General features: G+C 49.1%; 1 protein-coding gene across 3 annotated transcripts in view; it reads left to right on the forward strand.

The window, feature by feature from the left end:
• Window positions 1-17,428, forward strand: part of FAM167A (family with sequence similarity 167 member A) — a 42,976-nt gene extending 25,548 nt beyond the window's left edge. For all 3 annotated transcript variants that reach the window (XM_045880108.3, XM_054508682.2, XM_045880109.3), the window contains one exon: window positions 14,202-17,428. In XM_045880108.3, coding sequence (XP_045736064.1) covers window positions 14,202-14,465 — 264 coding nt within the window. In that variant the 3' untranslated portion in view covers window positions 14,466-17,428. The remainder of the gene's footprint in view (window positions 1-14,201) is intronic.
• The last annotated feature ends 7,099 nt before the right edge of the window (window positions 17,429-24,527 follow it).

Consider the following 24,527-nt stretch of genomic DNA (forward strand, 5'->3'; position numbering starts at 1 on the left):
AAAGCCCCCCAAAAGGTGTTTATGGTTGTTAGAAAAAGGGAAGAGGAACCTGACAAGTTTTAATAATTCTAGGGCCTGCCGTGGCAGGAGGTCATGGGCCTGAACTCAGCTGGCCCTTCTGTGGTCACAGCTTGATTTCAGCCTCTCCTGATTAAGCCTCTCTTGCCTGTGCTGCCTGGGTGGCAAGCACATGACTGGTGTGTCCCAGGCACAGCCAACAAGGCCAATGTTCCGTATCTCCACTGAATGATACAGCCAAGCGGCAGTTCAAACGTACCGAGCATCGTCGGATGACAGCCACAATGCTCCCATCTGGGGAGCATGGTATGGTCCCCAAAGCACTTTCACATACAGTATCCTGGGAGAAGGCTTAGAGGTACTTGCTACTCCCATTTTACAGAAGAGAAGACTGAGGCTCAGAAAGACACTAAGCCTGAGAGCAGAGAGGTTAAGTGACTTGCCCAAGGCCATATGCAAGGATATGGCCAAATCAGGACATAGACCCACATCTCCTAGCTCTGGATCCAGATCGCTTACCTTTTGTACTAGGTATAGGTCCTTACACTCAGTGTTCTGGTCAGTGCGGCCAGGAGTTGTCAAAAAGCCTATATTTAAAACCCTGCTGGGCTCCTGGGTGGTCAGTTGGTTGGGCATCTGCCTTGGGCTCAGGTCATGATCCCAGGATCTTGGGATCGGGTCCGGCATCGGGCTCCCTGCGGAGGGAAGAATTGCTTCTCCCTCTCCCTCTGCCCCTACCGCCACTTGTGTTCGCTTGCCCTCTCTTTCTCTATCAAATAAATAAACAACATCTTTAAAGGAAATAAATAAATAAAACCCTGCTAATTACAGATCAGGACACGGGTAAAGGGTGAGCGATGCCTCATAACCACCCTGTAGCAGGGCCTGGGACAGCTGTGGCCATTTTATGATTAGGATATGCTCAGAGCCATCCAGGGAGGTACTGGCTGAGCTGGGATTCGAGTCCCCAGTTCCTAGTCCAGCTGTTCCTTTGCCCGACTCTGAGTCTTCTCCATGTAGCTGGGAGCTTTCAGCCTGCCCGGCATGAGCAACCTGCAGGAGGAAGGCTCCTGGCTACACACTTTAGTAACCCTTCAGTCGTTACTAAAGTATTTATAAGCAAAGGCAATAGGACAAAACATCAGTGACCTTTATTTCTGAGTGCCAGTGTTATTCTTTGGACTTCTCTGTAGCTTCTGAGGTTTCTAAAATAGGAATACATTATATATCCTTAGGAAGGGGAAAGATTTAAAAATGAAAAGCAAAAAAAAAGAGTTCCAAGCTCCTCTCTGTCTTGCCAGTGTAATTGGTACACATTCCTTACCTTGTAATCTACAGGTTTTAAAAAAGGCGTAGACTCTCCTAGACTAAGGTAAGAAAATTGAGGCCTGGATCCCCAGAAATTCCTCCCTCACAGTGAGAGCTGACGAGGTGGGGACTGTTGGCCAGGGAGATGAAGCCGACTCCAAGAATCTGGTCCTGCCTCTTTCCTTCCCTTGACTGTCTTCAAGTTGAAAGGAGATGGAGGTGGGAGACAGAGGCCTGACAGGGTACCCACCGAGAATAGCTAGAGAAGGCAGCCCTGGAGCTGTAAGAGACAGGCGGGGGAGACCTTTGATCCAATCCTCCGTTCAATCAGTATAGCCAGAGTTCACCGAGTGCCTGAGTTTAGGAGCTGGGTGCAGGTGGGGGCCAGGGTGAATGGGACAGGGTTCCTGTCTTTATGGGGTTCTCCCTTTTGTGGAGGAGACAGACACAAAACACAATGACATGATGTGACAAGAGCCATGCTAGAGGTATGATAAGTACAGTTCCAAACTGCTTTGGGGAGCTGAGGTGCACGCCGAGTGGTCACTGTGTGCCAGGCACAGCAGACAATGAAATTAACCAAAGGGAAATACACAAATCCCTGCCTTCTTCAGCAACCAGATCCATGTCTTTAAGTGTGGTTGACATTAGGCTACTCCTTATTTCCCATCACATTTTTCCAATAATAAGGAAAGCCCAGTTCCTCTGATGGGCACCCTCTAGGTTATAACTACTACACAATATGTTAGTGTGTAGTAACTGCTGGAAGAGGTACCCAGGGCATTTGTTAAAAATACAGATCCAGGGACACCTGGGTGGCTCATTCGGTTAAGCCTCTGCCTTCGGCTCAGGTCATGATCCCAGTGTCCTGGGATCTAGTCCCCATCGGGCTCCTTGCTCAGCGGGGAGCCTGCTTCTTCCTCTGCCTGCCGCTCCCCCTGCTTGTGCTCTCTCTCTCTCTCTGACAAATAAATAAAATCTCTAAAAAAAATACAGATCCCTCTCAACCCTCTGTGGAAATTCAGATTCCATACATCTGGGGCGGTGTCTGGAACTTAACAAGTGCCTGTGGGTGATTCTAATGCAACTGGATCACTAACCAGTCACAGATGGAGTGGGAAAAGCATAGAATTTGTAACTAAACTAGACTTCCGGTCAGGTTTTACTATACCCTAGCTGTGTGACTTTAGGAAAACCGATTAACCTAGCCCCAGGTTTTGTTATTGTAAAATGGATCTAATAAATACCTACCTGGCAGAGTGTATATAATAAATACCTACCGAGATAGTCAGGGACTCTGTACTAAATGTCCTGTGCACATTTATATTCATCACATCATTTAATACAGTGCTCTTTTAAGGTAGGTTCCATCCCCATTTTGCAGATGGGAAAACTAAGGTAAAGTAACTTGGCCAAGATCAACCAGCAGAGTGGGGGTTTGAACCCAGAGCTGCCCGAACTCAGAACCCCTGCTTTGAAAGGCTGCTATACAATCAATTGCTCTTGGAATCGAATGAGCATGAAGCCACTTTATATTTCATGACGTTTTAGGCTCATTCAACACATCCTCTCAACCCCTGGAACTCTAGGCTGTTATTCTCCAAAATTCGCTTGATTTTGAACTTTTTCCAAGAATTCCCCTCTCCCTCTGAGAAATCTTCATTATTGTAATACAAAGGCCGGGTCTGGTCACACAGAGGTGCAGAAGGGACTGTTCAAGCCTGAGACATCCCCCTGGGCTGAACTTCCCCTTTCGGAGGGATGTATTATTTTATAAGCTTCAGGACCCACCCCTGTTCCCAAGCTGCCACCAGCCCCACCCCGCCAAAAAAAATCTGAGCACTGCCCAGAGGCTGTTGTTGGTCATGTCCCTGGGCACAGGCCTGAGCCAGACACAGTCAGTGAGTGGGCAAGAGCCAGGGAGGCTTACTCAAGGCAGCTGAGCCCTCAGCAGGGGAAACGGTTTCCAGGTCTGCACCTGAGTGCCTGGCCCTCAGGAGCCACAGCAACCCGGGGAGAAGGAGAGTCCCAAGCCAGTGGGAAGTCCTGGCCTCCCATACGGCACCCCTGCAGGGCAGGCGTGCCCACCAGCACCAGCGTCTGAGGAGGACCCCTCTGATAGAGCTAGTTCTAACAGTGCTGGCTAGAAGGAGGCACAGAGCCCCCACATGCTAGAGCAGGGAGGAGCGAAAGGGCTGATCACCCTGGTTTTCCAATGAGGGCAGGAGATATGCGGAGAGATTCCATGGGTGCCCATCAGTCAACTGCCACACGCTCGGGCCCTGCCCTCCACCCCACCCCCTCCACCCCCAGCTCACACTGTGCCAACAGCCCCCAGGGCCACTGCTGGCCACATTCCACAGCACTCACCAGTTGGTGACCTTACTAAGCACCCGGGGCGTGTGGGGGAGGGGGCAGCCCTGACTCATGCCCTAACTCTGGACTATGGGGGAGGGGGGGGTGGCGCTGGGTCACAGCCGCTTCCCAGGCAAGCAAATACTCTCCCGAGGTGGGTTTTGTGTTCACCCTGGTGCCCTAAGTTGCTGCGAGTTCCCTCAGGCAGATGAGGCCCAAACCATCTGTTCTTTCCAAGGAGGCAGGCTCCAGGTTAATGGAGTGTGAAATGACTTTGGAGAGCGAAATGGCCTCCATCATGCCTGGAAGGTGGGGCAGAGAATAGATTCGCCTCACTTCCTCTTGAAGGCACCGTGAGAATCTATATATAGAAACTACAGGTGCACGGGAGCCTTGATTACTCATACAAGCCCCAGCTCCAGAGAACTCTCGTCCCACAAGCAGCAATCCTCACTCGTGGTCAGTCAGTGTTTCTGGCTGGTTCGTGGGCTGGCTCAGCATCCAGTGTGAAACTCCCACTCCGTCCGTGTCCAAGCTTGGAAGCCCAGAACCCAGGAGAAGTCTAGAAGTCCCAACGCAGGTGCTCAAGAGGTCTTCTCGGGGCTCTCTATGGAAGTCAGGGCGCCTCAGCATCCTTCATTCAGTTGACAGCTGCCCTGGCCACAGCTGATTGATCTCCAGACAATGTCTTTTTTTTTTTTTTAAGATTTTATTTATTTATTTGAGAGCGAGAGAGAGAGAATGAGAGAGGGAACACAAGAGGGGAGATCTCCAGACAATGTCTTAAGGAAGCGCAATCCCCGCCCGGGACTGGTAGCGCTCCCTGTAGGTACAATGTGAAGGCAGTGCGAGGAGCTCATGGGGGAGCAGGAACACAGTCCCCGAGCCAGTCCCCCCTGCAGTCTGGCTGGAAGCCTCGCTCCAGCAGCCTGCCTTGAGTGGCACAGCCCTAAGACTGGCTGTCGGTCCCACGAGACCCCCCGCTGGCTATCCAGGGCAGTGGCCGGGAAGTTGGGGAAGGCCCCACACCGGCCAAACGAAGGACACCCTGCCTGGGAGGGTCCCCTGCCTCCATTTCAAATCCTGAAGTGCTTTAGCATTACCAGCTCCGTGAACCCAGATAGCCACGTGATAAAGGGGATGCTAACGCCACCCTGCCAACCCCACGGGGCTGTGCTTAAGTGTGAGGAGCGACACAGGTGTCAGGTGTAAGTAATCATCTGCAAAGTGTGTGGGAAGCATGATTTGGCAACCAGCTCTGCTCCGGGCCCTGTTGGTGAGCAAAGAAGAATCATACGAGGCCTCGGCACTCAAGTACTCCTGTAACTTGGTAGGAGAGATAAGTGGCATACAGGAAATAACTAAATGTTTAGCTCTGCAGTTCTGGGGGATAAAGTGGGACTAATACTTATGGAACCTCATGTCTTATATATGTGTTATTCATGTCGTTCTCGAGAGCAGATGTTATGATTATGCCCATTACGCAGATAAGGGAACTGAGGCTCAGACAGCTTGGCAACTTGTCCAGAGTTGCACCACCAGTGAGTGGTAAATGGAGGACTTTGAATCCACAAGCCAGTGCTCTGTTCACTCTACTCACTGCCTCTCTGGAGGCCTGGAGGGTAGCCTGGGCGAGAAAGTCATCCTGCAGAAAAACCTGCAGAGCTTGGGGGCTAGAGCTGGGCCTGAAGGATGATAGGATGGGAAGGAGTGGTTCTAGGGGAGGGAATAAGGACCCATTGTCACTGCCATGAAGGGTAAGAGGCTCAGAATGGGAGAGCTGAGGCTGGAGAGAGCAAGAGAGCCAGGAGGGCTGGTGGTACCTTTGAAAAGTTTGAAGAAGGGGGAGACCTGTCCATCAGCCTCTTGAGCGTAGGGCTCAGTGCAGACAGTGAGCGGGGGGAGCAGGAAGGAACCCACAGTGTGGAGTGTGGGGTGAGGGGTGACTGTGGACATGCCAGTCTGGGCTTGTCCTTCCCAGCCCGGCCACAGCGCCCATCTCTTCTGCTCTCACTCAGAGGACACAGGATTCCTTTCCTGGGTGTGCAGCCTCCAGGATCCACCTCATGTCCGGAATGCAGTCTTATCAGGTGGGGAAGACGATCAGCATCCCCTTTCCATAAAGGGGTCACATGACAGCCCAGAGCCACTCATCTCACTAGGGGCTGATCTAGGACCGTGTCTTAGTCTCTTGATGGCACTGCAACAAAATCCCCCGGCCTGGGTAGCTTCTCAACCACAGATTATCGAATTCTCACAGCCTTGCACAGGCTGCAAGGCAGGATCAGGGGACCAGCACGGTCAGGAGAGGGCCCACCTCCAGGTCACAGACTTCTCGCTGAGTCCTCACATGGTGGAAGAAGAGGTGGAGGGATCTCTCTGGAGTTTCTTAGAAGAGCATTAATCCCATTCATGACTTAAGCGCATCCCAAAGGCCCCACCACCAAATACCATCACATGGGGCATTAGGGTTTCAACCTGTGAATTTTGGGGTCACACAAACATTCAGACCAAAGCAAACTGGAACCCAGAGCCTCTGGGGATGGATCTGGGGGCTCTTCAGGATGCATCGCTCTGTCCTTCTGAGAGGCCAGCCTCGTGGGTGAAGATGCAGTTTGGCCTCGGACCTTCCAAGTTTGAAAATCAAAGACCTGGCCATACACGCAGAGCTTGACTCTTGCCACAGAGGACGGACAGTTCCTGGCAGGGTCCTGCTCTCTTCCCTGGCTCTGGGCTCTGCTCAAAATTTCCCTCCCAGCGGACCATGGCTCCAGGGGGAGCGCAAGAGCCCCTCGGAGGAGCGGAGACAGACGAGTCATCTTCTGCCCGGTAATGGGAGCCGTGCTGCCCTTCGGCCCACCCACGCCCTGGGCCGGGGACAGCGTGGCGCCCGCCCAAGGCCAGCAGCATCAGAGTGGCAGCCATGAGCTGCTCCAGGAAGAGTTTTCTGCTGCCACCGGCGGAGAGCCCTTTGAGAAGCATGTTCCAGCCTTCCCTCGAGTCAACAGTTTTGCTGGAAAATCAGCCCCCAAGCAGTTTGGTTTCTAGGGGTGTTTGAAAAAAATGTTTTTAATTTTTTCCCAGACCCTAAAGTCGCCTCCAGCAGCACATTTCAGTGACACCACTTGCTTGCTTTCCTAACAGCCTTATTTTGACTCTCTCTCAGAAGCCAAACCCAAGATCAAATAATGAATAATATTTTCTCTGGGCTTCTAAGTGTGTTCCTACACAGCACTGATGAAAACAATAAGCTGGACCTTTCGGTTAAGTTATATAAATCACCAGACAGCTTACAAAAACTATTTCTAAGGTTCAAGAATGACGTCTCGTAGAGAATACAGTGCATTCTGCCCTTTCACGGGCGGCTTGAGAAAATGGCCTGGATTTTTCTACTCCGTCTCCCTTCAACATCAGTCAGAGCCTGATCGTGACTGTGGGACTGGGGTGGCTTAGATCCGAGCCTCAGAAATAGGGATTAAACTAAATGCACTTGAACAGCTCGGGATTCTTTCTGTCTTCCCAGATCTGTGCTAATTCCAATGTGCCTCAATCCAGTTCATTCATAGCCCCTCTGGTTTGCCCTGGGCATAGGGCATTCTCTGGGGTGAGCTTTAGAGATAGGTTTGGGGCGGGCAAAGGCGGCATGTTCAGAAGAATTGCTTCTTGTGCTCCTGAAGGTCTGCTAGTCACCGGTCTTTTGTATTTTTTCCAAACTCCTTAAATCTTCAGGGCATTTTAGACCTGCAGAGAGCAGACCCAAGAAAGTGTTCTAGCACATCCCACAGGCAACTAGGAATAAAGGTATTAGCCAGAACCTCGTGCTTTTAAGACTTTATTCAAGAAACGGACATACGAGCTTCCCTGGAACACCAAGACATCATTCAGGGTTTTAGACTGAGCAAGTGAACACAGGGCAAGTGGGCAAGGGGTGCTGGGGAAGGAAGCAAATGATCCAGATTGCCACAAAAATGCCACTTCTCCAAATGCCGCAGGGGCCGTTGCCAAAGAACGAAACACTCTCTTCCCCTTGCGGGTTGGTCTGAGCCCCTCCTTCTGTGGTCCCTCCTCCTCCAACCTACCTCAGAGAAGCCCTCAACCTCCCAGACCACTCCGCCTCCTTCAGGGTCTGGTGGGTCCCCAGTGCCACCTGAGTTAAAGAATGTGTCCCACAGACAGACAGGCCTCTGGCCAAGAGGGGTCCTTCTCACCAATGCCTGCAGCGTCCACACGTGCCACAGGGAGGGGGTTTGCCTGCGACCGGGGAGGCTTCTAGGACATGGGACTCGGGGGGCTAAAACTGGGAAGGTCCTGGGCAAACCAGGTCAGAGTGAACACCCCAAATGTGTAGCTTTTGTTGTTTCTTTAATGGTGGTAAAATATATGTATATTATATAAAATTACCATTTTAACCATTTTTAAGTGTACAATTCATTAGGTACATTCACAGCCGTTACCGTCCATCTTCAGAAGGGCTTTCTTCTTCCCCAACTGCAACTTTGTCCCCAGTAAATACTCACTGCCCATTCTCCTATCCCCCCAGCCCCTGGCAACCCCCATTTGGTTTTCTGTCTCTGTGAGTTTGACTACTTAGGTACGTCATGTAAGTGGAATTGTAAAGTCCTTGTGCCTTTTGTGGAAGGCTTCTCTCACTAATATATCATCCTCAAGGCCCCCCATATGTCAAGATGGCGGAATGATACGCCACTGTACGGACAGACCATATTTTATCTATCTGTACTTCCATCGATGGACACACGGGTTGCTCTCACCTTTCGTCTCTTGTGACTAATGCTGCCATGGACACGAGTATACAAGTCAATATTCAAGCCCCAGCTTTCAATTCTTGCAGGGATATACCCAGAAGAGGCATTGCTGGATCATGTGGCAATCCTATGTTTCATTTTTTTTTTTAAGATTTTATTTATTTATTTGAGACAGAGAGAATGAGAGAGCCAGAGAGCACATGAGAGGGGGGAGGGTCAGAGGGAGAAGCAGACTCCCTGCCGAGCAGGGAGCCGGATGCGGGACTTGATCCCGGGACTCCAGGATCATGACCTGAGCCGAAGGCAGTCGCTTAACCAACTGAGCCACCCAGGCGCCCTCCTATGTTTCATTTTTGGAGGAACTGCCTCCACATCAGTTTACTGCAACGTTGGCTTTGACCCCACCCCACCCAGAGGTAGGAGTCAGCCTGTCTTCGAACTCCCCCTGAGACTTGGCCACAGCAGAGACCTCCCAGCAGAGCGCTCTCCCATGAGGTCCTTCCATGAATTTCCTCGGCTGGCTATCCCACCTGCGTTGGCTCCAGCCAAGCACCCCTGTTGCTACGAGGCCACCGATCGGCCACCTTCTCCTTCATGTGCTTCCTCACCCAGTAGGAACACGCCCTGTCACCACCACACACTGACATTTCTCCCCCTTTCACCAAGTACTCTGCCCTAATTACAGGATTAGTGCAATTGTAGGCACTCTTCCAAGGATCCAGCAGGCGCCTTTATTCTGCAGGAACAACAGGCCACCCTAGGAAGGGGAACTAGAAATCAGCACGTCCTACAGTGGAGTCTGCCAGGGAGAGCATTAACCCACACTGATAGTTGAGTCACCAGGACCAGGCTTTAGGGCCAGCATCTCAGTTGCTTTAATAAAGTCTTGAAAGTGGAAGGTTCTGGCCAGTTTCTGTGGTCTGCACCTTGGCACAGAGAGAAAGAGCTTGAGGGATGAACCTCTTACCTCTGTTTGACTGGCAGCGATCAGCTCATGTGGCTACCACTTATTATCTACTATGCTTCTCATAGTCCTTGGAGTAGACAGCATCTCTTCTCTCTAGATGAAGACACAAGTTTAGGCAGTGTTAGTAACTCAGCCAAAGCCACACAGCTAGTGAGGAGGGGGCTCCACTGGAACCCAGGGTCTAACCCCAGAGCAATGGGTTTCCCACTTTTACTGCTTCTGGGACCCAGCCCACCTCCAGATCAGAGGAAGCCATGGAGAGGCCCCCAGCTCTGGGCTCTGATATGTTCCGAGGGCACCACACCCGGGCTGGCCAATCCTGGACAGTCCCTTAAACTTCTCTAAGTTGGTTTCCTCATCTGGAACACAGATCGAAATACCTCTCATCTAGAGCTGTGAGCAGATGCGGTGAAGTAATACGTGTCAAATGCACCTGACGGTAGGTGGCAGAAGATGGGGTGTGAGGTCATCGCTGCCTGAGTGCCTCCTTGGCAGAGAAGAAAGAAAAAGGCAGGAGGGCCTCCATCCCCAGCCCAGGCCCCGTCCCAGTTCTCCCACCTTCCTCGGGAGCTGCCATTCTTCCAACTCACGGCAAACAGGAGCAGCAAAGACTTAAGTTCACGGAACATTTCTGAAAAGGTTAAAATCTAAAAAGCCTCTTAGCTCTATGAACTTTGTGGACATGATGCTAAGTGCAATAAGCCAGTCACAAAAGGACAGATTCTGTATGATTCCACTTATATAAGGCACATAGAGCAGTAAAATTCAGAGTGAAATGGTGGTGGTTTTGGGGGGAGGGGGAGGGGGAGTTTAATGGGGACAGAGTTTCAGTTTGACAAGGTGAAGAGGTCTGCAGGTGGATGGTGGGGATGGTTGCATATCAATGAGAATGTGCTTAATGTCACTGAACTGCACACTTAACAGTAATGAAGATGGTAAAAATTTTATGTTCTGTGTATTTTACCACAACAACAAAAAAAATTCGGGGGGGGGCACCTGCACATTTTGCTTAGGTTTTTTTTTTAGCTGTGGGAGCTCATTTCTGTATGGATTTGGTCTGATTACAGCAGAGTTACATTTTAAGAGGTGGGGGGCTCAAATTAATGTTTAAGGCACAGAATCACCCTTGGAAAATCCCTTAGTGAGTGAGAATAGGGCCAACATGGCAGGTTTTCCCTGTGGTGTTGGAACACTGTTTCTCTGAGCATCAGATGCAGCGGCGGATTTACATTCAGGGATCATAACAAAAGATATGCTCTGAGTGACTCCTAGGGCAGCTATTCACACTGAGGCACCCTCAGAACCAGGGTCTGCTGGGAAAACAGCAGGTTCCCAGTCTCCCTCCTGGTGCTTTGGGGCACCAACAAGCAGAATGGCCAGAATCCTCAGCCCCGTTGGAAGTGTGGTCTTATTTCTCTTCTTTCCCTCATGCAGAGTTGAATGAATCCAAGCTGAATGAGTGTGAAGTGGCCCTACCAAGGTGGCCTTTGTCCAGTCAAAGAGAACTGGACACGTGCCTTACACTAACCCCTCTTTCCAGCTAACTCTGATGGAATTTCAACCCTAAATTGTTCTCTGACCTCTGACTGGATCTGTTGGCCATAGAAAAATAGACCTCTTCCCCCACCAGGCACCCCTGCAGGCCATATCTCACAGATGCTCCCAGACACCTGCTCAAACCTGAAATTCTCCAACTTTAAAGGATCTTTTCAGACCTAAGATCCAATTCTTGGGACCAAAATTCAAACCTAAACCATGAAGTTCCTATCTTTTCAAAGAGCTCTATCTTCAAATTATAAAATACCCCCAGAGAAGTGGTTCAATCAAAACTCCTCAAAGACCCTATTAGATAAAGCAATGGGTATAAGCTGGCATTGTCTTTCAGACAAATTTGACCACCATCTCCTTCACAAGGGTTTTAGACAACACCTAGCTCACTTCCAGGCATGACAAGGGCTCCATAACAAATGAATGAATGACCAACTGCCCTGGGATGAGCCTGCCATCATTAATTTGGTGCTATTCTAAATCAATAGAATATTCTTAAAGATTTATTTATTTATTTGAGAGAGAGAGAGAGAGCAGGGGTGGGGGCAGAGGGAGAGGGAGAGAATCTCAAGCAGACTCCCCATTGAGCGTGGATTCCAGGACCCCGAGACCATGACTGTAGCCAAAATCAAAGTTAGATGCTTAACCGACTACGCCACCCAGGCGCCCCAATAGAATTTCTGATTGGCAATAAATTTGGGTTTTTATGCCCAAGGATTGAGAAGAAACTAAAAAACTGGGGGCTATGAACTTTAACCCCAATTTTGCCATTAAATACTTTGCTGATCTCCATGCAAGATTTTTTATCATGATTTTTCTCATCTGCAAAAATGGAAAGAAAAGGGACTTGTAGAAATACATTAAAAAATGAAAGAGAAAAAAAAGAACAATAAAATGCTTACCGGTGAAGTCGCTTATTTTTTTTTTTTACACTTTTTTGGTGTTTTATTTTATTTTTGTGTGTGTGTATTTATGTACTACATATGCTACATATGTATATGTAAATATACTCCTTGTGAACACTCCCCTTTGTCACTTTTTCTTATAAGGTTTATAAACAAAGGTAGAAGAACACTACAGATTTGTAAATAATACCTGTCAGCAAAAACCTATCCTTATTTTACATTAAAACCCATTGACCAAATATAGCTGGCAGTGGCTTCCAGGTCTAATTTTAAGCTCTATGTTGTGAAGTCGCTTATTTTTCTACCAGGCAATGCACTGAATTCCAAACCTTAACAGGGGAAAAGTGAGACCGAGACCGTTTGTGTTCAGTTGCATAACAATGGAAAGAGTCCCTCTGGGATCTCATGGTTAATTTCTCCACGTCAGTTCGGTTCCAAGCACCAGGTGAAAGACATGGCTGAGCTTGAAGACACAAAACTGTGAAAACAATAACCCTTTGCAGTGACAGAAAGAGTAAACAGTGAGAAGGAATCAAATATCGTGTCAAGTAGGAGGAGCTGAGGACCTGTCTTAGTGACAAAGTGTTGTTACTGGAAAGGGCTCTGTGCTGGGAGACTGAGATCCTGTGAGCTCCAGTCCCCATCTCTGTCATGGCACAACTGTGAAACCGAGAACGCACTGACACTCTTCCAGGCTTGTAAACTACTCAGCCAAGCTGCCCTGCTAATCCTTCGGGACTGGCTGTACAGTACTAACAAAGTTAGCACACAGATGAATTTTGGAAACTGTAAAGATGTTAGACCAGGTGTGGGGTTATTATCACTTCCCTTCCTCAATAGAAAAAAAACACTGAGGCACTGAAAAGATCATGAGCCTTTTGTTAGTCCACTGAGCAGGGACTAACTCCATATCCCCCCTACTCAACAATACCTGAAGAGGCAGGACTTCCTTGTCGGTGGCTTGGGCTCTGGAGTCTGATTGTCTGGGTTTCTCATCTCAACTCTGCCATTTATACCCTTTGTGATTTGACACAGTGACTGATTTCGCAAACTTCTGCCTCTTCATCTCTAACTTGTGGATGATGATGGTGATATTACTTAACAGAGTTGCAGTGAAGAGTAACTGTAGCATGTTGATATACCCATTATAGACCGAATCTTTGTGCCCCACCCTCCAAATTCATATGCTGAAGCCCTTACCCCCAGTGTGATGGTATTTGGAGGTGGGCCTTTAGGAAGTAATTAGATTTTGAGGTCATAAGAGTGGGGCCCCCGTCATGAGATTAATGTTCCTATGAAAAGAAAAGAAAGCTAAGCTTTCTCTCTCCAGCATGTGGGGATACAGCAAGAAGATGGCCATTTGCAAGCCAGGAGAAGGTCCTCAGTAAGAATAGAATCAGCCCACCCCTTGATCTTGAACTTCTTGACCACAAGAACTATGAAAAATAAATGTCTATTGGTTAAGCTTCCCAGTCTGCGGTTTTATACGGCAGCCTGAGAAGACTAATACATACCTGAAGAGCTTAGAACAGTGCCTGGTTCATAGTAAAACATTCAGTAAATATTAGCATATATTTACATATTTATTTGGCTTTTTTGAAACTTTATTAAGAAATATTACAGGCAGGGGCGCCTGGGTGGCTCAGCGTGTTCAGGGTCCAACTCTTGGCTTCGGCTCAAGTCATGATCTCATGGTCATGAGCTCCAAGTAGGGCTTAGCAGGGAGTCGGCTTGACGATTCTCTCTCTCCCTCTCCCTCCGCCCCTACTCCTGCTTGCTCTCTCTCTCTCAAATATATAAAATCTTTAAAAAATATATTGCAGGCATTCTAAAATGTTTAAAGGCTTAAAGAATGATCTAACAGTATACCCACCACCCAACATAAGGTATAAAACATTACCCATACAGCTGAAGCCCCCGTAAACCTTCCCCAACCACCTTCTTTCCTTCCCACCCAGCGGTAATCATGCTCCTGAATTTGGCACTTACCACTCCCGTGCGTTCCTTTATACTCTTACTCCACCTGTATGTATCTGTAAACAATGAGACTGAATCTTTAAGCCAGGACTGGCATGTGCCTCTTCCAAAAGGATTTAGGCATAGTATCTAGCCTAGCACAAAGTTGTTTGGGAAACCCATCTGTCCCCATTCATCATCTTGCTGTGTGTGTCTTTTCACCTTCCTGAGCAGGGAATGTGCCAATATCTCCAGGTGGACCAACTGATGATGCAAGCCATTAATTAGGTCTCCTATCAGCGGGTCTGTGTTTGTCAGAGACTATGGAACTACAACCCCCAGCCCAGCTCTTTGCTGATGCCTCCCCCTCCTCCCTTCCAGATGGAGATGAGGCTGCAGGACCAGCAGCTGGCCAGACAGCTCATGCGCCTGCGCAGTGACATCAACAAGCTAAAGATCGAGCAGACCTGTGACCTCCACAGGAGGATGCTCAACGATGCCACCTACGAGCTGGAGGAACGGGACGAGCTGTCTGATCTCTTCTGCGACTCCCCGCTCGCCTCCTCCTTCAGTCTCTCCACCCCACTCAAGCTCATTGGAGTCACCAAGATGAACATCAACTCCCGGAGGTTCTCTCTGTGCTGAGAAGCCCTAGAAGGGGGCGGAGGGACCAGAGCAGAGTGTCTGGGAGGCGGGGAGGGGGCGTGGGAAGGGCGTTGAGGCTGCGTTACCCTGAGTGGGTCTCCCCCGAGGCAGGGTTTCCCTGTGGCTGGTGAACCGTGGGCCCTCAGACCCACGGCAGGTGCTCTCTCAGGGGACCCCAACTGTGGAGCCCCACAACCCTCTGACTGTCCGTGACCCAAAGTGTTCTGCAGAAGGGCCGCTCCATCCAAATCTTCAATGAGACCTGGCTCCCAGTATGACACGTCTCCATCCTCCCCTCCCTGCCCCCCCATTCCTGTTTCCCGGAATCACTGGTGCTATGATCTGGGATCCCAAAGGGGGGCCCCCAAACACTGTGATTCTTGCAGAAAGCTTCCCCAAGGGCACTGAGCATCCAGGGAGCAGATGATTAGGTATGTCAAGTGAGCCCATCTGCTGTTGCCGTCTTCTAAGTACGGGCTCGTAGACAGGTGACTCAGCAGCCCTGTCAGGGACCCACCAGGAAAGGAAAACCAGGAGCAACGACAAAGTGGAGCTCGGGACCGCAGGCCCTACAGCCGCCGGGAGCGCCCCTGCTGGGCGCTGGCTGTGGTCACTCTTAGACCTTGGCACTACTGGTGTTACGTCGATTGTTTTCAGCGCGTGCCAGGACACACCCGGGCAGCGGGGGCGGGGCAAACACAGGTACCCTCTCTGTTGCCTGCCCTGGCCGCACACCCCAATCCCCGTCTCCAAAGAGCCCCTTTGCCGCCACCCTGCACCTCCAGGGGAGTGCCCGAGTGACTAGGCAAATCTGTCCATGGATTTCCCATCACCGAATTCTCCTGGTGGCATCACCTTTGTCCCCTTCTTGCCCCACCCCGCCCCCCCAGAAAGACTCGAGGGAGCTCGGAAGCTCACCCTGAGCCTCCTCTGACATTCTGTGCCTGATTTAAATCACTAATTTTAATTGAATCAGACTGTTACTACTCTGTTGCTAACTTGTTCACAACTGTTTGATTTTTGTCCACATGGTGATGCCAGTTGGGTAGGTCAAGTTCAGTAGTTTAGGATTTGATTTGAAAAGGTTCTCCCTACTGACAAGCATGAGGCCCAGCAAGCATGAGGACTGAGATCTCAACAGCAAGGAAAGTTAGCCTCGCGGAATGCCACGTGGCGCAGGTTCTCCCCCCAGCTGGGGGTACCTTTTGACGTCATCTAGTTCAAGCCTTCTTGTTCATAAAGGAGTAAAGTGAAACCAGGGAAAGAGGATGACTTCCCTCAGATTACACGGCTCCTTAGTGGCTACTATCAACAGGTTAAATCATTATTAAGAATGCCTAGACAGATCACGTGTCAATGAACTTGAACCCCAAAGACGGTCCTAATGTTTTGCCAAACCCACAAACTGCCAAGCCCTCTACTCTCCACCTCACGCAGCCCCTACACGTACCTCTCACTTTGCAATTCAGAATATTTGGGTCCAACTCAGAGCAATGCCTGGAAAGTGGACCCACAGAACACGTATTACCAATCACACTTCCATGGTCAGAGTAAGGTGTCCTGATGTTCTTTCATGTTTCATCCTCTCGTATAGTCTCGCTGGGGCCCGTGCACACTTCACACACACACACACACACACACACCCTGACCTACACTGGGAAGGTTGTTTTTCTTTAATGGGCTGGCAGTGCGAGGACGTGAATGAATGGTCCCTAGTTAGAAAAGAACTTTGTGTCTTCCTTGTGATTTCAAAGAGCCAGAGGCTTTATGCTTCCTTCGCAAAAGGTGTAACAACGTCGATAAGAGGTGTTTTCTGCCTGACTCTGAGCAGTGACTGAGGACCAGCGGACTGGTCCACAGAAGAGACCTGGGTGGGATGCCAGACCTTTTAGACCTGCTCCCCCTGAGGCAGGAAGGGAGGGGGATTTTCTCGACCCCGAGCTGTCTCTCCTCAGGGATTCTGTATGAGGACTGCCAAGTCCTACTGAGGTATTCTCGCCAGTCTTCTCTGAGATACGTCCTTGAGATGGCAGGGGTCAGGGTGGCCTCCACACGCCACCTGCTCTGGAGAGGCACACAGGTACACATACACCCACACGGGAAAGCCCATTCCATCTTCTGAAAATAATGCCAAATTGCCTTTTTTTTTTTCTTTCTAGAAATCAGTCATTACAGGAATTGAAAAAATTGGATTCAACTGAAGTGGCTTTAGTTGATTTTGTCAATCCAATTGAATTGGTGTCAACCTTGGCAATTTAGTTGTCCAGCTCACGTAATGTCCCCTTCCTTTCTTTGTTCTCTGAGAGCAAACCGAGATCGGGGCACACTTTTTGGAACAGGTTAGACATCTCAGCTCTTTTGCTTAGTTCACCCCCAAGAGAATTTAATTTGGGGATGAGGATGGAGGAGGAAGGGGAAGGGACCAGAGATGAGAGTGGAGGAGCCTGGGTGCGTCTCCTTACTCATTATCCAGTGTCTGTTAGCTCTCTTATTCCCACAGGGAACACAAATAACTCCGCACGTCAGCTCCCTGTTGTAAAGTCCCTGCTATGGGGGCTCAAGCGATGTCTATGGGTCCCCTGCCACCTAACCTGTGTTGCCAGCATCCTGGGGCCACCTTCTGGCCCACCACTTGTACACAATACTGTTTGTAGTTTAACTCATCATCTGCCCATCTCTGTGTCACCCCCAAGGACCGCGGGTGTAAACCACGAGGTCGCCGTTGACTCGCCACGCACGGCAGTGTGTGGTGCCTTCATGGACTCAGCAGAGATCACAGAGGCCCGGGGAGCCTGGGGAGGCTTGTGAGGACCTGGGCCGGCCCCGGGGCCTCCTCCCTGTAGCAATATCAAGTGCTATTACATAATCGATGGACAATTTATAATCTTATTTTTTATGACTCTTTGTTTCTATATTGCTGTTAGAAGAAGTGAAATAAAAATATTTCAAAAGAAGATACTATATAAGGGGGAGAAATTTGTTTTCTTTTACCTCATTCCTATTATAGCACACAGAGAAAGAAAGAGAAAGACAGAGGGAGAAAAGAGGGAGGAAGGGAGGAAAGATGGGTTTGGGATTTACTTTGGGACATGCTTTGGGACAGACTTTGGAGGTAAAGCCAACAAGATACACCAACAGCTTGGATGTGGAGTGTGAAGGAAATGCAGGAATGAAGAACCACCCTCTGGCCGGCAGCTGGATGGAGGGGGTGCCACTTACTGGGATGAAGATGCTTTGAGGGGAGCATGATTGGGGCAGAGGGGCAAGACCAGTAGCTATCTCCAGCATGATACGTTTAAATGTCTATTAGACATCCCAGAGGGGAATGAGTAAGTGGTTGGCTATAGGGACCTGGACTTCAGGAAAAGGCCAGTGTTGGAGACATAAATTTGGGATTCTGGATTTGGGTATTTGGATTATAGTAAAAGCACCATGCCTATATAAAGTCCTCAAGGAAGAGAGAGAGGACATAAGAGAAAGGCGCTAAGTACCACGTCCTGAGACTCTGACTTCTAGAGGTCTGGAGACCGAATGGAAGGTGATGAGCAGACTTTGGGGGGAGCAGAAGTGACCTTTCAAGGTTGGTGCAGCTTCTCCGTTCAGGGACACAGGCTGACGCTACGCTAGCTGCCCGGTGGCCCTAGCCAAGGGTATTCCTCTAGGACTGGTGACATCGGTCACCACAGTGGCTTCCAGAACCTCCTGCAGATCTTACCTAGCTTATTTAGAAAGGGGGTTTTGAACCATGTTGACAACATTCCCTTTGGCTTCTCTGCAGGAGCAGAAGCCTGTCCCCCCTCCTGACTCTCCGGCAACCCAGATGGGTACTGGCAGTGCAGGCAGACTCCCTGGGCCAGCTTCACAGAGGGCACCCCCCCATCACTCCCCTGCCTCCCCGCTTCTCCACACGGCAATGGCTAAAACTCTAAGAAAGGATGACTTGCCAGAGAGCATCCAGGGTCCCAAGGCAAACCTGAGTGAGGGTATGACAAGCCAGCCTCCTCATCTCCCCTTGGGGGGCCTCGCCTCCCCAGGCTGCTGGCCTGGGCACCCAGGGAAGGGTCCACCTGCCGCACGGTGAGCCTCACCTGGAAGAGTGGCATGGGGCGGGGGCCAAACAACGCTGTCCATCCTGTCCCACCTGTACCAGTCAGGGTTGGGGCAGGAAGGAGGAAGTGGCTGCCAGCATTCCAGGAGGGAAAGGACCTGACACAGTGAATTGGGGGCTACAGAATCATCGGAAGGGTCTGGGAAGTGGTGGCTAGGAGAGGTCATCCTGAAAGTGCGCTGGATTTCAGCAGGCTCGGCCGGTGCCCTCGGCCGGGAAATAATGGTCTCACGTGCCGTCATGGGCTTGACTGTGTCCCCTCAAAATTCAAATGTTGAAGTCTCGGTGCCCCGTAGCTCAGAATATGACTGTATCTATTAGAGATAGGGCCTTGAAAGAGGTAATTTAGGTAAAGTGAGGTCACTAGCCTCAATCCAAAAGGACTGGTGTCCTTACGGGAAGAGGACATCGATCGGGACACAGACACACTCACAGGGAAGACCGTGTGAGGACACAGGGAGAAGGCAGCTGTCTGCAAGCCAAGGAGAGAGGCTCAGGAGACACACACCCCCCCCGCCGGCGGATACCCTGGTCCCAGACTTGCTGCCTCCAGCACTATGAGACAGCATGTGGCTGTAACTGAGGCCACAGGTCTGGGGGACATGGTATGGCTCCAGCAGACTAAGACCCTTGCTGTTCCTCTTTATCTCCCCCTTCCTCTAGCCCTGGCCCTTGCAGCTTGCACCTGGAAGTGATTCACATCACTTCTGCCCACATTTCTTTGGCCAGAACAAGGCACATGGCCCCACCAATCCTCCAGTGAGGGGGAGGAAGTGCAAGCTTACCACATGCCCAGTGCGGAGGAGAACTGGAATGTTCGGGACCAGCCTAGGAATGGCCACACCCATCATTCTTCCCCACCTCACCCTGAGCCACCTGCAAAACCCCATCGGCCTGTAGCCCTAAGGACACCTTGGCCAGTAGACTCGAAGCGGTGGGACAGGCACCTGGGAGTGGGGTCGAGAAGAAAAGATGAGAACTTCTGTGAATATTCTTCACCTCTTTCTTTCTATCTTCAGTATGTTTTAAATGGGCATAATGCATTGGTACAGTAATGCATTTTGTCAAGTGTGAATCTGTCAGGGGTGGGGGAATATGCACAAAACTTCTGACCAATGGAGCGCAACATCAAGCACGTGGGCCTTAGCCTGCAGACACTGGTCCTGGATCTTACCCTGCTGCCCAACACTAGGCTGGGCCACACGGGACTCAGGGATCAGTGCTTTTCTCCTGAGAGGCCACACAGGGATGTCCTGTGACAAAGGTCCCTCTGTGGACACCAGCAGCTGGTCACTGCACTTGAGTCCTTTGGTAAAAGATACAGCATTCCTTCCAGTTAGTTCTGGGCTCTGCGCCCCTTGGCCACAGAGCAGAAAACAGAGGTGGGAGAGGAAGGATAGGGAGGAAGAGAGAGGGGAAAGGGGGAGAAGGCCAAGAAAGAAGGCACAAGAGAAAGTGAAAGAGGGGAGGATTTTCTAAAGCGAAGAGTTGGCACCAAGTCAGAGAACATGAAATCCCCTCCCCTTCCTGCGCTGAATCCCCCACTTTTTTAATAAGGCCCTGGTCGATTCTTAGAACAGGGCCCAGAAATCACGGTTTCAGAGATTGAGTCCTGGGGGGCAGGCGTGGATCCAAGGCCCAGCAGCCAGAGGAATTGCCAGGCACCCCACAGCCTCTCAGAGTCCACACCCCAGCTGGAGCAAAGCAGCTGATCTCAGGGCTTGCTCTTCCTGTCTGCCAGGTCTTTGACAGGCCACCTCCTGCACAGCTGTCCCCAGGGCCCTGCTGCAATGACCAGAGCTCAGCCCACAGAGGGAGGAGCACCTGGAAACCCCGGAGAGCCTGGGGGCCGGCCACAGGGAGGGAGGAGGTCCCCACTGCTGCTTCCTGCAGGAGACAGAGGAACACAAAATGTCATCAGCTGAATCCCCCTCCCCCGCCCACACCCCAGCCTAAAGTTGGGGTGAACTCTGCTAACTCTAAGGAAAGACAAGACTGAACGAACCGTCATAAAAATGCTGCCACAGGGCGCCCCAGGAGGTGGAACTAGATTTTCTAAGAGCAAGTTTCTGTTAGAAGTTTCCAGCCACTTCTATTTCTAGCAGGAGACAGTGAGTCTCCCTTAGAAAAACCTCCTGAGTGGTCCCTTTCAGGAAGTAGATGAAAGGCAAGTCAGCAAGCACTCCTCTCGGGGAGGGTGAGCCAGGACTCTTGGCACTGACAAAGACCATCCTCCCCAGCTCCCGCTGTGACAGCTAGGAAGGAGTGGGCAAATTGTGTCGGGGTCTAGAAGTCTTCCAAAGAAAGAGATCTCGACACCTTTACAGATTCTAAAGTATTGAAGCCTCTCTGATACCTCTAATACCGAATGTCTGACTCCTCTGGGGGAGGGTGGGGGGAGGCTGGATGTCATCATTCACAGACGTGCAGAACTGCAAGACATCTGTGCGGGGAGGGATGAGTCTCAGGAAAGAACGGAGAGGAGAGACACCGACTTGCCATGATGAAATGGAGCTCAGAATTAAATCCTCCAAAATATAAAAGGGGTCTTATACCGACCCCAAGCTGCTGAGGTGGGATACATCACATGCGGTCAGGTCAGAGGCCTTTAGGGATCAGAGCACGATCTTTTCCTAGTGCAAACAAAGAAGCAGTCCAGGAGCTGAAGTGGCTGGCCAAGGTCACTGGCCAGTTGGTTCACAGCTGGAAATGCATCCTGATCCTGGCTCTTCCCAACACCCTCTCTTCCCTGCAGCCTTTCCACCTCCCCATCGCCTTGTCAGAACCTCGTCCCCTTGCCGGAACCTCGCAGAGGTCTGAGAAAACAAATCTGTGAAGTTCTTCCTTCTGGAAACAAACGATTTTTTCATTTTGTCATGGCGACCCATTGTGTTACAGAAACCCTAAAGTGCCCTCTGCTGGAGAAGCTGAGGAATCAAGTCACATGTGGATTTTTTTTTTTTCCCCAGAGTTTCTGCAACACCAGGCACCTACACCTTGATAGTTGCTGATTTTCTTGGTGTGTGCGACCGTCATCACTGTCCATGTTTGCTAAAAAATTCAAAGTTCAGACGCTATTTCCGCCACTCAAGACCCTAAATCTCTGGTTGGAGCACTCTGTCACCATGTAATCAATCTGCGAATATTTTTTTAATATCTAGTTTGTTCCAAGCACTGTGTCAATTCCAGGAAACAAACACTTTGGTTTCTTTCACTCTATCTAAAGTGAAACTCAGGACTCCTGGGTGGCTCAGTCGGTGAAGCGTCTGCCTTTGGTTCAGGTCATGATCCCAGGGTTCTGGGATCAAGTCCCGCCTGGGGCTTCTTGCTCATCGGGGAGCCTGCTTCTCCCTCTGCCTGCCTCTCACCCTGCTTGTGCTCTCTCTCCCTCTCTCTGACAAATAAATAAATAAAATCGTTAAAAATAAATAAAGTGAAACTCATGTTTTATCTCCATTCCAGAATGCAATGCTTCATAAAGAAAATAAATTAGCCGCTAACCTGAAAACAGTATGTGAAGTTTCTAAATCTATTGTTTCATTTGGGGCCTTCCTTCTCACTTTTCCAAGCTACAGTTCCTAATTTTTGGGGCCATTTTCCCGATTACAGATAAGAAGGGAGAAAGCTTTCCATCTTTCGGTCACTTGTTCTCACAAAACGCCCGAACTACTCCAGGTTTTTCCCCTCACGGGCTTCACTCGGTTTCAAAGCTCTAGCAGTCTTCCTCGGCCTGCAGCTACAACCTGGCTTTCTCCCCCAGAGAGACAACTTTCTAAGACAATGACTCAAGCAATTCAATTTGCCCCTTCCATCTTTCTGCTGTCCCCCCGCCCCCCCACCCCGCTCCGTCTTTCTTCCCATGAGTTAGAAACAAAATGATTACATTCTCAAGCCCTTTCCCTTCCTTATTGTGTGTTTCCTCATGACTAATTGTGCTCCGTTGGATGTGTCTCAATTCATTTTGATTTTACGGTCTTGCTTGCTTTATTTCGTTTTTTTAACCTTTAGGAGAAGACGCCTCTCAGATTTGCACCCCTTGCTCCAGATGGCCACTTTCCTTTCCAACAAACAGCATATTTTCACCTTAATTGGCCCTGGCAGCCAACCAAGATCTAAATTAGCACCACAGCGAAGTCCACGTGATACATTACTAACAGAGTTCGTTAAAACAAACAAAGTGTGGGGGAGGGGCTTTCTGGAACTTACTCTGAACCCGAGTTCAAGAAATAAGGCAATTTATACCTACCATTTTTTTCTCAAAACCTGAATGCAAAAATGATTGAAAGGAAGGTTTAAACAACCCAAACCATCCAAACAACCTCTATAACCTTAGGCGTTAGATGTGTGATTGTCTCTTTCTAGACCAGCCCAAATTCCATATTGATGTTTGCCACCAAATGTTAAATTGTTAAGTGTGAACATCTTGACTCTTAACAACAAAACTGTACAATAACTCTTAACATCAGAATATTTCTGACCTACCCTCTAGATCAGTGATTAATATATATTAATATATGTGTGTGTGATTTTATCTCTGCCCCTTTGCGCATTTGATCCTCTTTTCCTGTGCTTATCCTGACTCCACAATAAGACTGAAGTTTCCTCTTTAAACTCCTAGTGCCTAACTCAATACCCAGAATGGTCAGGGTCCTGAATGTGAGGAAAATGAATAGGTCCAGAATTATTTTATAAGTCTCATCCACCTCAAGTGTTTGCAGAATGCGGCTATCTGGATCCTGAGAAAGAATAGCATTGTCCTATGGTTATGATTGAGCTAAGCCAGAAGCAGGCTGGATGATCACCTCCCCTGGCCTGAGTCTCTGGCCCCCTCTGCTGGTGCTCCTTCCAATTGTCCATATATAAGGCAAACCAAGACGGCCTTCTAGGCATGGCCAACCTCCAAGTATCCTTGGTATGAAGACGTCACACCTGGCTCTCGGAAGAAAATCAGGCTTAGAAAACATTAGACATCTACATCATTTTAGAACACATTAGAGATAACTGATAAAAAGAAAAGTCTTGAGCATACCATGTCTTAGAGGAGCCAGAAGGTGTGAGAGGTAAACCAAATGAACCAATACAAACTTGTCCTTCCCTAGATCTATCTATTTGTAAACTCCCAAAATAATTGGAAAATTAAGAAACATACTACTGAATAGCCCATGAGTCCAAGAAGAAATCAAAGATGAAATCAGAAAATATATTAAGCCAAAAAAAGAGAAATATATTTTAAGTCAAGCAAAATGGATACATGATATATCAAAATTCATGATATTCCAGTTAATGCAATCATTAGAGGGAAATTTGCTTTAAATATTTTTATTGGAAAGAAATAAAATGCCTAAATACATTTTCTAATTGTCTACCTTAAGAACTTAGAAAAAAAAGAGCAAATTAAATGTGATATAAGCAGAAAGAAAACAATAAATATTAACACAAAAATCAATTAAATAGAAATGGAAAACAATACAGAAAAAAATCAATGATATTGAAAGTAAGTTAATTGAAAGATCAATAAAATTTATAAACCTCTAGCTACACTGATCAACGAAAGAGAAAGGGGGAGAATACACACAAATTACCAACAGCAGGAGTGAAAAGGAACAGTACCATAGATTCCTATGGAAGTGATAAGAAGGGGACATCATGAAAAGACTTCTACCTAAATCTGACAATTTAGACGAATGGAAAAACTTCTTGAAACACACAGATTATTAAAACTAACTACAGTAGGGCGCCTGGGTGGCTCAGTCGGTTGGGCGACTGCCTTCGGCTCGGGTCATGATCCTGGAGTCCCAGGATCGAGTCCCGCATCGGGCTCCCTGCTCGACGGGAAGCCTGCTTCTCCCTCTGGCCCTCCTCCCTCTCATGCTCTCTCTATCTCAGTCTCTCTCTCAAATAAATAAATAAATAAAATCTTTAAAAAAAAAAAAAACTACAGTAAAAACAGAAAA

The sequence above is a fragment of the Mirounga angustirostris genome, unplaced genomic scaffold, assembly GCF_029215605.1.
Source record: "Mirounga angustirostris isolate CCGP_5_RB_7025 unplaced genomic scaffold, mMirAng1.0.hap1 SCAF_2, whole genome shotgun sequence".
Taxonomy (NCBI): domain Eukaryota; kingdom Metazoa; phylum Chordata; class Mammalia; order Carnivora; family Phocidae; genus Mirounga; species Mirounga angustirostris.